This window comes from Cryptotermes secundus, unplaced genomic scaffold (genome assembly GCF_002891405.2).
Source record: "Cryptotermes secundus unplaced genomic scaffold, Csec_1.0 scaffold130, whole genome shotgun sequence".
Classification (NCBI taxonomy): domain Eukaryota; kingdom Metazoa; phylum Arthropoda; class Insecta; order Blattodea; family Kalotermitidae; genus Cryptotermes; species Cryptotermes secundus.
This window is the reverse complement of record NW_019731216.1, coordinates 193908-208057: the sequence shown is the minus strand read 5'-3', so window position 1 is coordinate 208057 and position 14150 is coordinate 193908. Positions and strand designations below refer to the sequence as shown.

The 14150-nt window shown below is 42.4% G+C and overlaps 2 protein-coding genes across 2 annotated transcripts in view; one reads left to right on the top strand and one right to left on the bottom strand.

Annotated features, from left to right (window-relative positions):
• Positions 1-13747, bottom strand: part of LOC111866415 (GTP-binding protein Rhes) — a 170158-nt gene extending 156411 nt beyond the window's left edge. Inside the window, exon 1 of the mRNA XM_023855339.2 lies at positions 13543-13747. The gene's annotated coding sequence lies outside the window, so the exon portion shown is untranslated. The remainder of the gene's footprint in view (positions 1-13542) is intronic.
• On the top strand, positions 6488-8132 carry LOC111866400 (general transcription factor II-I repeat domain-containing protein 2-like). The gene is made up of 3 exons (XM_033752234.1): positions 6488-7357; positions 7487-7546; positions 8086-8132. Exons 1-3 carry the CDS (start codon positions 6985-6987, stop codon positions 8130-8132), a joined length of 480 nt encoding a protein of 159 aa, XP_033608125.1. The 5' UTR covers positions 6488-6984.
• Positions 13748-14150: the final 403 nt, after the last annotated feature.

Here is a 14150-nt window from a genome sequence, read left to right as displayed (position 1 = left end):
TGTATAACCTTTTGGTATTAAGAGTACCCTTAATATAAGCAGTCCTAAAGAGACCACACGCAGTGTTATTTGGAGCAAGAAAGATCGGCATGCAGCCTCACCCTTTCACCCGTAAGCTTTGACATACGACCAGTGGCCCACCACTGGATGCATATGAGGTTGCGTAGCCACCTAAAAAAACTGTAGCACGTGATGATCTCTTTGGGGAAAAAGCCCTAGGCGTGGCAGATGTAAGACAGCTCGCCTGAGGCGAGGGTCGTCATTCTTAAAGTAAAATTACTGTGTTTCTTTCTTCAATAAACTTGGTTAGTGTTATTATCAACGTGTGGAGTGTGGTTTGTTTAATCTTGGGCTTCAGCGCCAGCTCCTGCACCAAGACGAACCCCTGACTCTCAGTGGCCAAAGCGAGAGTTTTTAGTGACAAGTACGCGGCGGCGGCGGGACCTGCCACCTCCCACCGACGCCGAGTAAAGACGTTACAGCTGTAACCCGGGAAATTAGCCCCCGGTACCTATTGGATAGTAGGCAGGGGTGGGCCCCAGAACCGGTCTGGACGGCGTGGAGAAGGGAAAAATTTTGACGTTACCGAAACTCGAACTCCGACCTCTCGGTCGTCCAGTCCATGGCCAGTCGCTATACCGACTACGCTATCCCGGCCCTCTGTATCCCTTTCCCAGTACCCTTAAATGCTAATTAGGGTTCTGTGCGGTTTCATAATTCTCCACTGGAACGAAATTAGGTCGAACTCTTGGTCAAGGAAGGCCACAGTCTGGCCAAGGCCTCTCTTTCCCTCATCGCATGCAGCGGTAGCTTATTGTGGCACTAAGGCTCCCTCGGGCGCAAGTGATAGTCTGTAGGCCACTTCAGTGCAGAAACGACATAACGTTCTTCGCTGTAAATGTAAGGCGAGCACCATGCCATGAAGACGTATGTGGGAGTGGACGTATAACTCCACTATTTTTTATCTCGGTACTATATGGAGTTGAAGGGCCGCGCCATAGCTCAAGCGGTTAGTCGCTGGTTTCCCATCGCTGCTTCCCGGGTTCGATCCCGGGGTCTTGTCAAGTAGGATTTGTGGTGGACAAAGTTGCGCTGGGGCAGGTTTTCTCCGAGTACTTCGGTTTCCCCTGCCAGTCACCATTCCACCAATTGCTCCACAATCATTCTCACCTATCATCTGGGGCTGGTACAATAGGCCAGAAGTGGCCTCAGTACAAGGGACTTAGTCACCCCCACCACTAGCAATAAAAAAAAATATGGAGTTCAATGATCAGATGCACGTTCCAGCCGCTTTAACCACAAAGAAAGATATACCCACATTGGTTTTCATTTGGTGGACCTCAGAGCCGATCTGGGCGCTGTGGAGCAAAGAAAAATCTGTCCCACTGGGAATCAAACCACGGCAATCGTTATATTGAGACAACCGGTTCCTAACGTTTCCTCACTGCATTCCTACTCAAACAGCAATCTTTAAACCAGATTCAGCCGGCGAAACTGTTTTTTAGAAAACCAAAGAAAGTAAATTCGAAACATGGTCAGTTGTTGCACAGTATCGGCAAAGTCAGTTTGCATATATTCTTCTTGAATATTAACCATCCTATACTGTAACATTCAAACGCCATGTCCTCTACGAGGTACTTTTATTTCTATTCTACAAACGATCAGGAAATTCAACAATGAGAATTGGATACTGTCTTCAACGATGTTGCATCAGATAATCCGATAGACGTTTCGGAGGCAAGCACTGGCTCCATCTTCAGCGTAAATTTTCTCTTTTATCCTGAAATTCTTTGCAGAATTGTTTTTTATAAACGTCAATAAACTTGTATCAGACGGTAAGGTGTCACATCCCAGACGACAGCAAACTTTAATAGCCACCGTCGTGAGAACAACAGATTTCACAATGAAGCAATTTCTTTGTGGTTTTCCCGAGTTCTTCCACATACAGGCCGGTACAGCGCCTTAAACCAGGCCCGTGACTATTTCCTTCCTAGTCCATTAATCAATCATTAAATCATTCGATGGTCCGAGTTACAGTGAGAAATTTTACCTGTCTGAATGTTTTTTATCAATAGCACAAAAAGAAGTAAACATACAAACGGAAATGCAGTCATGAAACCAACTTTGATTCTTACGCTAATGTTTAGAGTTTTCGTAAAAGAATTATATGATTCTGAATGGCAATAATATTGTGAAAATATTAAGACATAAACCAGTAAATGTTCCAACACTCTGTTGCCCCACTACGGGCGCAAAGCTTTCCCCCCCTCCTCAGTAATCATGTACGAGTTGACGAAGTTTCCGAATAAATGCATAGGCAGAAGTTGAGAAACTGCATTGCCGCCTAAGTCAACTTCGAAAATATGTGAGATCAAAGTCTTTTAAGAGAGAAAAATCTGCACAGCTACTGAAGTGGACAAGCCAGGACGGCTTGCAAGCGAATGGAGTGAAGCTAATATTGATTTGACGCTTAGAGGGCTGCACGCGGTGCATACATCAAAATTCATTGAGCCGTATGACAATTCTATGACATTTTTGTAGTTTTTATATGTAGTAATACTGTAATATGTATATCGGTTGCTAGGTAACAGCTACGTAAACAAGTTCCCGCGAAGAAGAATTCTCGGATAACAAAAGGTAAAAGACTTTCCACTGCCAGTAATCGGACCTGTAAACAACCATCCACTGGGTGCATTACGACAATATCAGACGTCTATTGCTAGGCAACAAACAGCAAACAAGTTTCGTCAACAACAGAAGCCATGTTTACTATGTGATCCATGCGGAGGCAATATAACGAGGTTTACAGAATAACACAAGCAGTCCCCCGTGTGGAGGCGGGGTAGAATATCTCCTCCTTGACCCTGCGAGTTGTAGGATGCGACGAAAAGGGAAGTCCAAAATCTGAGACAGTAAAATATGGTCACGAGTACCAAGGGACTCGGACCCGAGAAAGACTGCGCTGCCAAGGACCAGCAGCGTGTAGAAAACACAGGCCCGGCCTCTCGTCAGAGAGGGCGTCCCACAAAAACAAGACAGTAGTTGTCAAACAATAATAAATATCTGATCATGAGCCCCACATGGGGCTCGACATCAAGACTTACTGACTGACCGACTGACCTTCAGTCGCAATGTGACATTAAGTTGAATCATTAATTAATTGACTGAACACCAGCAGTTCAGCAGTCGAGTTAATTGTAGAGTTCAAAGCATTTGAGAAGCTAGTGGGGAGTGCGGTGCAGTTGTGACTTCTACACGGTCCAAGAGAAGATTATAAGAGTAAAAAGGTAAAAGTAAAGTAAAGCTGTCCCTGTAACAGGCCGTGAAGGCCCATAGGGTTGTGAGACGTTGAGGGTCCCACATTATCTAGGCAAGGTTGTCAGCCTTACGCGCCGGCCGCGCTTTACTCCCCAGGTAAATTATTTAATTAATTCCTGGTACTCATTTCTGTTAGAGGCTGAGTCAACCCCAGGGCCATAATGCGGCTGGAAGGATTAGGTCAATTGAAAAAATCCAATGACCTCATCAGGACCTGAACCCGCGACCTTCCGGCTTGTAGCATAGCTTCTCAATCAACTATGCTACAGCAAGAGTAGCGAAAATAACGGGCTGACAGACAGAACCAAACAGTAGATTTCCGGAGGCTACAAATGAAGATTAGAATTGAAGTGTTGAAGACTTCATGTATTATTGTTCCAGTTATAATTTGGAGTGTTACAATTCTCTGTAGTTACGACTGGTAGTTATCCAATAAATCGATTGCCAATCCAAACCCGTGTCTTAGTCAGTAATGCACGTGACGATACCTTTTTGTAACTTGTCTTTACTTCTTTTAATCAGAGCACCAACACTCCAGTTCACGTGCCACGCACCCATTGCAGCTAGCTACAGTGCACTCAGTGGCTCTGCTGGTGTCCGAATTCTGCGCTACATAAAATCATGGGACATTCTACCATTCCGGAATTCGTTTACAAGGTGAAAGAAAGCAAAAGATGGAGATGACCCTGTGATTAATTAATCAAGCACCACGCCAGAAAGACTTATGAGAGAGTGGAGGTATAGCTCCACCATTCTTGATCTCGGCACTAGATGGTGGTGAGTGGTCAGCTTCACTGACTGACCGCCTTATTGCTGTACCCGTTGTATAGGAGGCCAAGTGTGGCCCAAAACTGGTCTGGACGCTATGCAGGAGAGAAAAATATCTTTCCCCTACGGGAAAGAAACTCAAGACCTCCAGCCCGTAGCCCGGCTTCTAATCGCTTAGAGGGACTGGTACAAGCAACGACACCTCAGGGTTGTCATTATCCTGGCCAAAATCATAACAGTGTAATCACAGAAGTCTCCATGGAAGAGAGTCCTTGTTGAGAAGCTAATACCCACTGTAGTATTAACATTTAGCGCTTTCGAGAGACCGCCATTGTGACACTCTATCCCGAGCCTGTTGAATCCAGTCCATGCAGTCGAAACGTATTTCTTTATGATGCACTTCAAAAATTATTCTCTTATTTATATCTAGGAATCCCAAATGGTTTCTTACTGTTAGGTCTTCTCCCTAGAAACTTGTATGCATTTCGCCTGTTATATGTTCTGCACATTCAACATCTTTGTTTTTATTATTCTAATAATATTTTGTGATTGTTTAAAACTGTCCTTCCATCTACATCCAGGTCTCCAAAGCGGTTTCTAATGTTCAGGTTCACAATCGACACTATCGTCATCTTCATTGGTTAGGCCATTCTTTGTCTGTTCCGTCCTCTTGAAGAGTTACGTTGGTCCCTCCATCTTAACTGTGGGCTCCTTGTGCTACACCTTTTTGGATTGCATATTAAAATTCTTTTCGGGATCCACCTATCTTCCATTCGTGGAAAGTGATATGTCCCCCATGATTCGGACTTTAGATTTTTAATATTTAGATTAAAAATATTCCTGAGTAGCTGCACAATTGGCGGCTTCTCAAGAAGTGCTCTTAAAAATATTTGGTTCTTCCTTAATTTTAGTATTTATTAGGTCCTTTCTTGTGCAGCCTGCTACATCCCTCAAGAATTTCATTTCCGCAGTTTCAACTTTTGCTTCCAGTCTTTTTGTTAAATCCATATTTCGGATCCGTGTGTAAGTGTCGACATCGCCATACCTTTATAGAACTCTATCTGTGTCTCTATCCTTGTCATGTTAATCTATGTTCTTCGTATTGTGTTGCACATTTAGTTAAATCTATTCATTTTTATTTCTAAGTCTCTGTAGTCTTTTGTAGTGGGTCGGGAACGGGGCTCACTCAGCATCGTGAGGATAATTGAGGAGCTATTTCAAAGAAATAGCGGCTCCGGTCTAGAAAACCGAAATTAACGGCCGTGGTTATTCGTTGCGCAGACCACGCGACACCCTCTATCCGCTAAAGTTGGCACTAACTTCGCCGACAAGCGGCGGTCGCTCCGTCGGTATAGTTCGCTTGCGGACTAGAACCACGGAGTTTGTTTCTTTTTTGTTGTCCGTTATTGTAGTTCTGTATCCCAAGCAATTAAAACTATTTACTTCAATAACATGATTACTTATCACTGTTTCAGTTACCGCGTCCATCTTTCCTGTCTTAGCTACTGACTTTGTCATACTTACAGACATATTCAAATTACATTTTATAGCTCTATTGTCTAATGCATGAACTGTCCTTTAGAATTCAGCTACTGTACTTTCTACGATAACCAAGTCGTCTGGCTGAGATTTCCTGACCAAAATTTTGTGCGTATTTCGCACATCTTCCATGCGTGCTACATGCCCTGCCATTCTTATATTCCTTGAGTTTGTCATCTTTGACCACTCACGTCCATCTATTGACAAGGTTAATAATGGTAGAGCTACACTTCCACTCCTCCATATGTCTTCATAGCGTGGTGTTTAATTATTCAAATATATGTAATATTTTACCTTTATACACTTTAATAACTGCGCACATGGTAGCGTAGTTGGTTGAGGCACTATGCTACAAACCGCAAGGTCGCGGTTTCTATTCCCGACGAGGTCATAGGATTTTTCAATTGACCTAATCCTTCCAGCCGCACTATCGCCCTTGGGTTCGACTCAGTCTCTAACAGAAATGAGTACCAGGAATCTTCCTGGGGGGTAAGGGTCAGCGGTTGCGTAAGGCTGACAATCTCACCGCCATCTGTGAGCCGATTGTCTAGATCAGGGGTCGGAAAACTACGGCCCGCGGGCCAACTCCGGCCCGCCGCCGCTTTTTCTGCGGCCCGCGCGCTAAGAATAGATTTTACATTTCCAAACTCTTAAAAATGTCAAAGTGGGATAATATTTCATGAAACAAGATAATTATTATAATATGAGTTTAATATTTCTGCGTCTATGAAGCTTTATTTATAGGAAGAAACCTACGTTTTTTCGAACATATTGTCTATGGATGATTACGCACTCCAACGGCCGACCTTGAGTTGAGGAGTTGCGAGAATTGCCGTGTGTGGCGCTCCTATAGCTTCCCATTCGCACGTTCCTTCATGGCCCCAGCTGTGATGACACGCAGTGTTACGAATGCCACGTGTATCGCTGTTCTGTGTCGTTTTAATACCAGTGGATATCCATCATGTCGCTGTCGAAACCACAAAAGAAGAGAAAAGTGGACTTGGAATGTCGTGCTTTTAAGGCAGAGTGGAGTGAGAATTATTTTGTTACTGAATTAGATGGCAAAGCATTGTGTTTATTGTGCAGTGATACTATAGCTGTACTAAAAGAGTACAATATACGTCGGCATTACCAGACTAAGCATTCGGCACAGTATTCCCAACTCACAGGGAAGGAACGATCACAAAAATTAGAAACTTTGAAACGGAGTATTTCATTACAACACAGTTTCTTCACGAAAATGAAAATAAGGCTGCAAGTAAAGTAAGTCTACGAGTAGCTCATTTGTTAGCCAAGGAAGGAAAACCCTTTACTGATGGTGAGTTAATTAAATCATGTTTGATTGTAGCAGTTGAAGAAATGTGTCCAGAGAAAATGGATTTATTTAATAATATCAGCCTTTCCGCGAGAACAGTTGCCCGAAGAGTTGAGGACATTGGTAGCAACATCACTAACCAATTAATTAACAAGGCAAATGATTTCGAGTGGTTTTCCTTAGCTCTTGATGAGTCGACAGACATTACAGATACTGCTCAATTGCTGCTGTTTATTCGAGGAGTCAATGCTGACTTTGAAGTGACTGAAGAATTAGCTTCTATGAATAGTCTGCGTGGAACAACTACAGGCGAAGACATTTTCAAGGAAGTTGAGGAAATGTTAACGAAGTACAATCTGAAGTGGAATCAGCTGAAATGTGTGACAACTGATGGTGGTAAAAATATGTCTGGAACAGGTAAAGGCTTAGTTGGAAGCATTTACACAGCTTGTGAAAATGCAAGGTGTACAAGGCCTATGGTTATTCATTGTATCATTCACCAGCATGTACTTTGTGGCAAATATCTTAATCTGTCGTGTGTTTTAGAACCAGTCGTGTCAACGGTGAACTTCATTCGTTCTCGTGGGCTGAACCATCGCCAGTTCCGTGATTTTCTGTCAGAAGTGGAAGCCGAATATCCTGACTTGGCCCTTTACGAAAAATCTTTGCCGACCCCTGGTCTAGATAATGTGGGATCCTTGACGTTTCACAACCTTATGGGCCTCCACAGCCTCTTACAGCTTTACCTTTTACCTTTACCTCTTAATAACTTTTAAGGATAATTTAAAACTATCCACCCTTCTACAAACAGGTCTGCGAAGTGGTATGTTACCTTCTGGACTTTCAGCTTCAACTTTATGCACTTCTGTTTCCATATACGTGCTACACGGCATCCCCATCTCATTCTCCTTTACTTGATTACCTTTATAATATTTGCCGAAAGTATCAATTATGAGTGCTTCCTTCCTCTCAAATGCTAACAACACTGCTCCGAGGAGCGCCTTCCTGTATATCGTGCTCCGCCTACGCCCACTGAAGGCTTCAGGCGAGGTAAGCCCTGTCATAGGAACATAAAATTCATATTTGTAGAGAATGTAGATCGTCCCATTCCACCTGACATTCATTTGTTATTCTGTACACTGCAGAATCTGCATCCCATAAGCTAACAGCATCCAGTGTGCAGGCGGACTGACAGAGAACGGAAATCCCATTAGCTTCGTGGGAGACTTACCAACAGAGAGAACACGTTATTGCTACCGCAAACCGTCGCTCTGGCCATACATTCAAGCACAGTAATTCACATTCCGTTCACACATAACATGTTTTATTTATGACTTACAAAGAGCAACAACTGAGCCATAAAAAGTGACCTCAATTTGCCAACTCTTGGCTTCTAAAGCTTCAGCTTCATTGTAGTTAGGTTACTGTTGCACTAAACAAAACTGTACTCGAATTTTACTTTCAGAAGAGCGTGACGGGTTTATCTAACAACGATTCCCTCGAGTCTACTGGACAGGAAGCTGGGTGTGCCACAGAGTCGATTTGAACGTGGCAGTAAGAAAGGATTCCGCACCCTCCGGTAATTCAACCTCAGTTCTTCAGCCCATAGCTACTCCCGTCTCATGAAGTTCCTTAGTAGACCAAATATCTGGTTTCTAGATTAGCTACTAAAAAAATCCGTGGCCTTTAGTCCCCAAGCGAACTATATCGACCGAGAGACCGCCGCTTGTCGGCGAAGTTAGTGCGATTAGCTACTAAAGTTAAGGTAAAGTTGTCCCTGTGCTTAACTAGTGTAGCACTACGCCATGAAAGCGTATGGGGGAGTGGATGTACAGATCCAGATTTTCTTGACCTCGGAATTATTTTGAGGTGTGTGGTCAGCTTCACGCCCTGGCCGCTTTATCCCCGGGGAAAGAGCCCCGGTATATTTTGGATAAGAAGCTGAGTGGGCCCCAGAGCTGGTCTGGACGACTGGAGAAGAGAAAATTCTTGGTCCCACCGGGTGTCGAGCTGCGACCCCTCGGTCGTCCAGCCAGTAGCGTTATCCCGGTTCTCTAGGTTATTAACTGCCGGTGTCTTCTGGGATTTAATGGTGTGCTTTCCGCAGGAAGACAACCGACGTTTCGGAGGAACAAGTCGTCTCCATGTTCATGCTGAGAGTAAGCCAACAAAGAAACAAGCACGAGGCAGAAAATTCTTGCTACTCGAAGAAAACCAGCCACAGTGCAACTTTCTCCAAGAAAAATCCCACATGGTCTGACCTGAGATCGAACAAGGGCCGGTAGCCGACACATACGACGATAACAGTAAAATGTAGGATTTGAGGTTCTCTCAGCAGTGGTTATGAAAAGTACTACCTCATGGGGTTTAACGTCGTGTAGTCCGTTGAACGCCAACAAACATTTCGGAGGAACGCATCACCACCATCTTCAGGGTCGAAGAAGCCCAGAAAAATGCAATGTGAAAGCACGATACTTTTCTCCGAAACATCGGTTGACTTTCAACGGGCTACACGGTGTTATACACCACAATATAACTATTAACTGTACAGTGGATCGTAAAGTGAAATGAAGGCGTACAGAGAATTCATAAGCTGAGGCTAGGGAACAGCTGCGGGCTGTTCTGAACACTGAACACAGTGTTGAAAAATGGGGTCCGTAAAAGACAGCTGAGAGACTAGTATTTTCTCAAGGAAATCCCTTTCTTGTGGAGTTTTGTAATACACGAGAAGGAAGAAACAAATTAACTCATATTCATAATGTTTTGTCAGTAGGAAATCTAGTCTAAATTATTTTTATCGCATAGTTTCTGCAGGACTCTCACATGAGCTACATGTCACAATTATAACTGCAGATAAATTTGGAAATGAATTTGAACCTAACGTCATTTTCTCAAAATTAAATTATAGTCTCAAATTTGAAATCATACACCATTTTTGTGAGTACCTACGTAAAAGAAATAACGCTTGCTTCACCGTAACATTACTCAGAGAAAAATAAAAACTGAACACAGATATTAAAATAACTATTTACATATAAACAATTAAATATATCTTTTAGTCATCATTGACCCTGTTCTAAATTATAAGAGAATAAAGTCTCTCTTAAATATAAGAATATTTCTCTTACAGCTGCAGTCGAGAACCACTAAAGAACTTTAATAATAAATACTTAAGAGTGATAATAACACTTTTCGAAGGAATATTAAATTAAAAACCACAATTAATCCTAAAGAAAAAAAAGATTATTAGTTCTTTTAAGTCTTTTTGCCACATACACATGAGTTATCTGTAGCAGCAGCTAAATTTTCGTCTACATTAACATTGATATTTCGTAACCCTCTGTCACACCTGAAACATGAAATTAAAATGTGTAGGTATAGAGGTAAGGAAACTGCAAGAAGTGTTGGAAAATTAATCGATCTAGGGGTTCTACCATATAAAAAGGCAGTTTGATTTACGTAATTCTTCTCACCGATACAGTAACAATATGTGTAGGGGGTGCGCATGACGAAAATAACGGGTTGTAGATCGGATGATTGGATTTACTGGCACTTCGGTTACAAGTTCTCATAATTACACTTATTACAGCGCTATCGCTGCTTTACACAATTTACAGCTCTCCGTTGCATATGCACTAGGATTCTTATTTTCCACTAGTCGTCTCCTAGCAACGGATCTCAACTTCAAATCACTATTAAGTTTTCTTGCCTTCCTTNGGAAAATTAATCGATCTAGGGGTTCTACCATATAAAAAGGCAGTTTGATTTACGTAATTCTTCTCACCGATACAGTAACAATATGTGTAGGGGGTGCGCATGACGAAAATATTGGGTTCTAGAACGGATGATTGGATTTATTAGCACTTCGGGTACAAGTTCTCTTAATTACACTTATTACAGCGCTATCGCTGATTTACACAATTTACAGTTCATNTGTCATTTGTCAGTCAGTCTGTATTAATAAGTCCACTGTGTGTATTCTTTCTTTTTCAATCATCCTGGAACCTCTTATAATTCGGCACGGCACAGAAAACATTTGTCGCGTGTCAGACTGTGAGTTCATTAGTCCGCTATCAGCGCTGGGCGTGACGCCGACGACAGAGAAAACACAGCCTCCTCTACTGTAGCGTAACCTGGCAACTGTTTACCAAGAATCTGTCTTCGCGGGAACTTGTTTACAAACCAATTGCCTAGCAATGGGTATACATGTAACAGTATAAAGGAACCAGGGTTCGATCCCGGGTCTGGTTAAGTGGGATTTATGGTGGACAAAGTGGCCCTGGGGCAGGTTTTCTCCGAGTACATCGGTTTCCCCTGCCAATTTTCATTCTACCAATTGCTCCACAATCATCTTCACCTATCATCTGGGGCTGGTACAATAGGCCAGAAGTGGCCGCAATACAAGGGACTTAGTCCCACCAAATTACCAATAAAAAATAATTGAAGAGTTCTATCCTCTGGGATGTAAGTCGTACAGCCCGTCGACAGCCAACCGACATTGCAGAGGAACATGTCGCCTGAAGATCCCTATGTACCTCTAAAACGCTGGTAACATTCCCCACAACCACAAGATGTTAACAACCGAAGTAGGGATTTAACACCAATAATTAAGGTTGTGGAAAGCCGCAAAAGAAGCTTTATAACTTATATTCTTCGCCAAGTAAAATTAGAATGATCAAGTCAAGGAGGATGAGATGGGTATGGCATGTAGCACGAATGGGGGAGAAGAGAAATGCAAATAAGATATTGGTGGGAAAGCCAGAAGGAAAAAGACTACTAGGAAAACCAATACGTAGATGGGTGGATATTATTAAAATAGACCTTAGAGAGACAGGATCGGGTGGTATGGACTGGCTTAATTGGGGTCAGGATAGGGAGCAGTGGAAGTCCTTGAGGAGCTCCAGAACTGGCGGCTTCTCAAGTGGGGCTCAGCTCCATGGAGTCAGTTTCAGTTAATTAACCACCGCGAAAGCCTAAAATCAGTATTTAAACTTATGGGTCAATTTGTTAACTCCCTTTTTAGAAGCTGAAAATCTCTCAGCTAGTCGAGAAATCCCATGCATTTTATGCAATTGGAAAGTACTTCATTACTGTAGTCCACGGGTCCCTATATAGAACCATATTAATCCGGTTAATATTCTCACAACGTATGTACGTCCAATTTAATACGAACCATTTTGAGTCTTGGTCTCCCCAAGGATCCTTTCCTTCCAGGGTTTCTTATTAAAATATTGTTTTAAATATTTTTAAGTTGACTACTTAAGGATGTCGTCAGTGCCGAGACTATATAGCGCCGATAATAAGATGGTTAGAGAATGTGAAGCAGCATGTGAAATGAACACTGGCAGGGGAAACAGGTAGTCGGAGAAAACCCGCTCCAGTGCCACTTTTCCCTTTACAAATTCCACAGTTCAGTTCTGAAGAAAAGGGCGCTTACCCTAACTCATGACAGTGGCATTTGTAAGACCTGTCAAAGTGTTTTAATACGATAAAATTAAATCCACGTGCCTATAAGAAATGAACAGGAAACATACACGTATAGAATTCACGCGTGTGATGACGTTTACTTTTGTTTCGTTCTTAATTAATTTTTGTACTGTTGTTCATTGAACTGTAAGTTTTATTATTTTATGAGTAATTCATCTTGAACTGTTCATAAATTACATTATTTCGCTTATTTGCAATGAAAATTTGCTAAAATGCGCCCTTTTTTTCCTTGGCACTACAGCCCCAGTGGGCCTAGGCCTACCTCCATGAATTTCTCCGTTCACTTCGGTTTTACTAGATCTTACACATTCGGTAGGACTCCTTGGGCGGGTGATCAGCTCGTCGCAAGGCCTCTACAGGTACACAAACACAGAAAAACGCACACACACAAACTAAACATCCATGCCCTGAGTGGGATTCGAACCCACGATCCCGGCTTCCGAGCGAGCGAAGACAGCATACAAAATGCGCCCTTTAGCACCTCTACATTTCTCTCCTTGTCTTCCTGTTTTCATGTAAAAACTCGAGATGATATGAACGTAAATTCGTGAAATTTCTTATAAGGGAACTATGTAGGAACATTTCACACTCTAATTATGGTTGGAATTAAACACTTTACACGTCGACCAATATGCGTTTCTGCGCTCATCTCAACCTAACTTGTTAAATACTTATCAAAATGAAAAACGTTTCTAATGATTCTAATTAAAACTTTAGAAAACGAGCATATATTTTGTGTTCAGTTACCCGTTTCCATAAGTGGAACATATTTTTTAGTTATGGGAAGAACTAACCGCCTACTTGCCTTTGATACGACACGGACCGCACAGGAAACGAAGAAATTAAGAGGGAGACACAGACACACAAACAGCACGGTGATATTAGAAGCCTCTTTTTTTTTTCAGAATAAGGAAAGTGGATTAAAATGAGCGAAAGCGTCAGAATTGTCACGTTACACTTGCATTTCCTATTAAATTATGTTTATTGTATCTGGATATTTTTCATGTCATAGTGCTTCACTTAGTTGGTACAAACAGGATCTTGCGCAACACAATGTAACATTTCCTATAACTAAAAATCAAAGCTATGAGATTAGTATAGAAATTCATATTTACTGGAATGGCAGCTGATGCGATGAATTTCACTAGAAATCTGTTGACAGTTTTACGAGTTCCTAGCCCCTCTCAAGTAGTGCCACGCATCACTCATTCGGATATGCTGTTAGCGGAATGACCGTTGCTTTTTCAAGTGTCTCACTCCACGCCACCAGCACGTCACATGACCACAATAACATCACCAGACACCTGCCTCTTTGTAAGGCCGAATTACTTCTCCACTCTGCATGATGGTGGTGAAGGTGGTGGTGGTGTGGTGGTGAGAACTATAACCCTTAACAAACCACGCCTGCGCACCTCCCCCTTCGCTTCACTTCGTCTGGGACAGGCCAGGCTGCTGAGTTTCGTATGAAAACAGATAACATGAAAGTAAAACAGACCCGCTCTTTTAAGTGTTATATCTTCATAAGGCACACTCGTGTTTGCGCCTTTGTTTATTTAATTGTATTGTATCAACTGCGAAGTATGTGCCTGTACCTCACGGACAGAGAAATAAATAAAATTGGGTTAAGACACTGTGCAGTCTTGTAGACTGATACTGATGTTTCGGAGGACTATGCTGTTTCCATCTTCAGGTTTTAACGGTAACCGACTACAAGACTGCACAG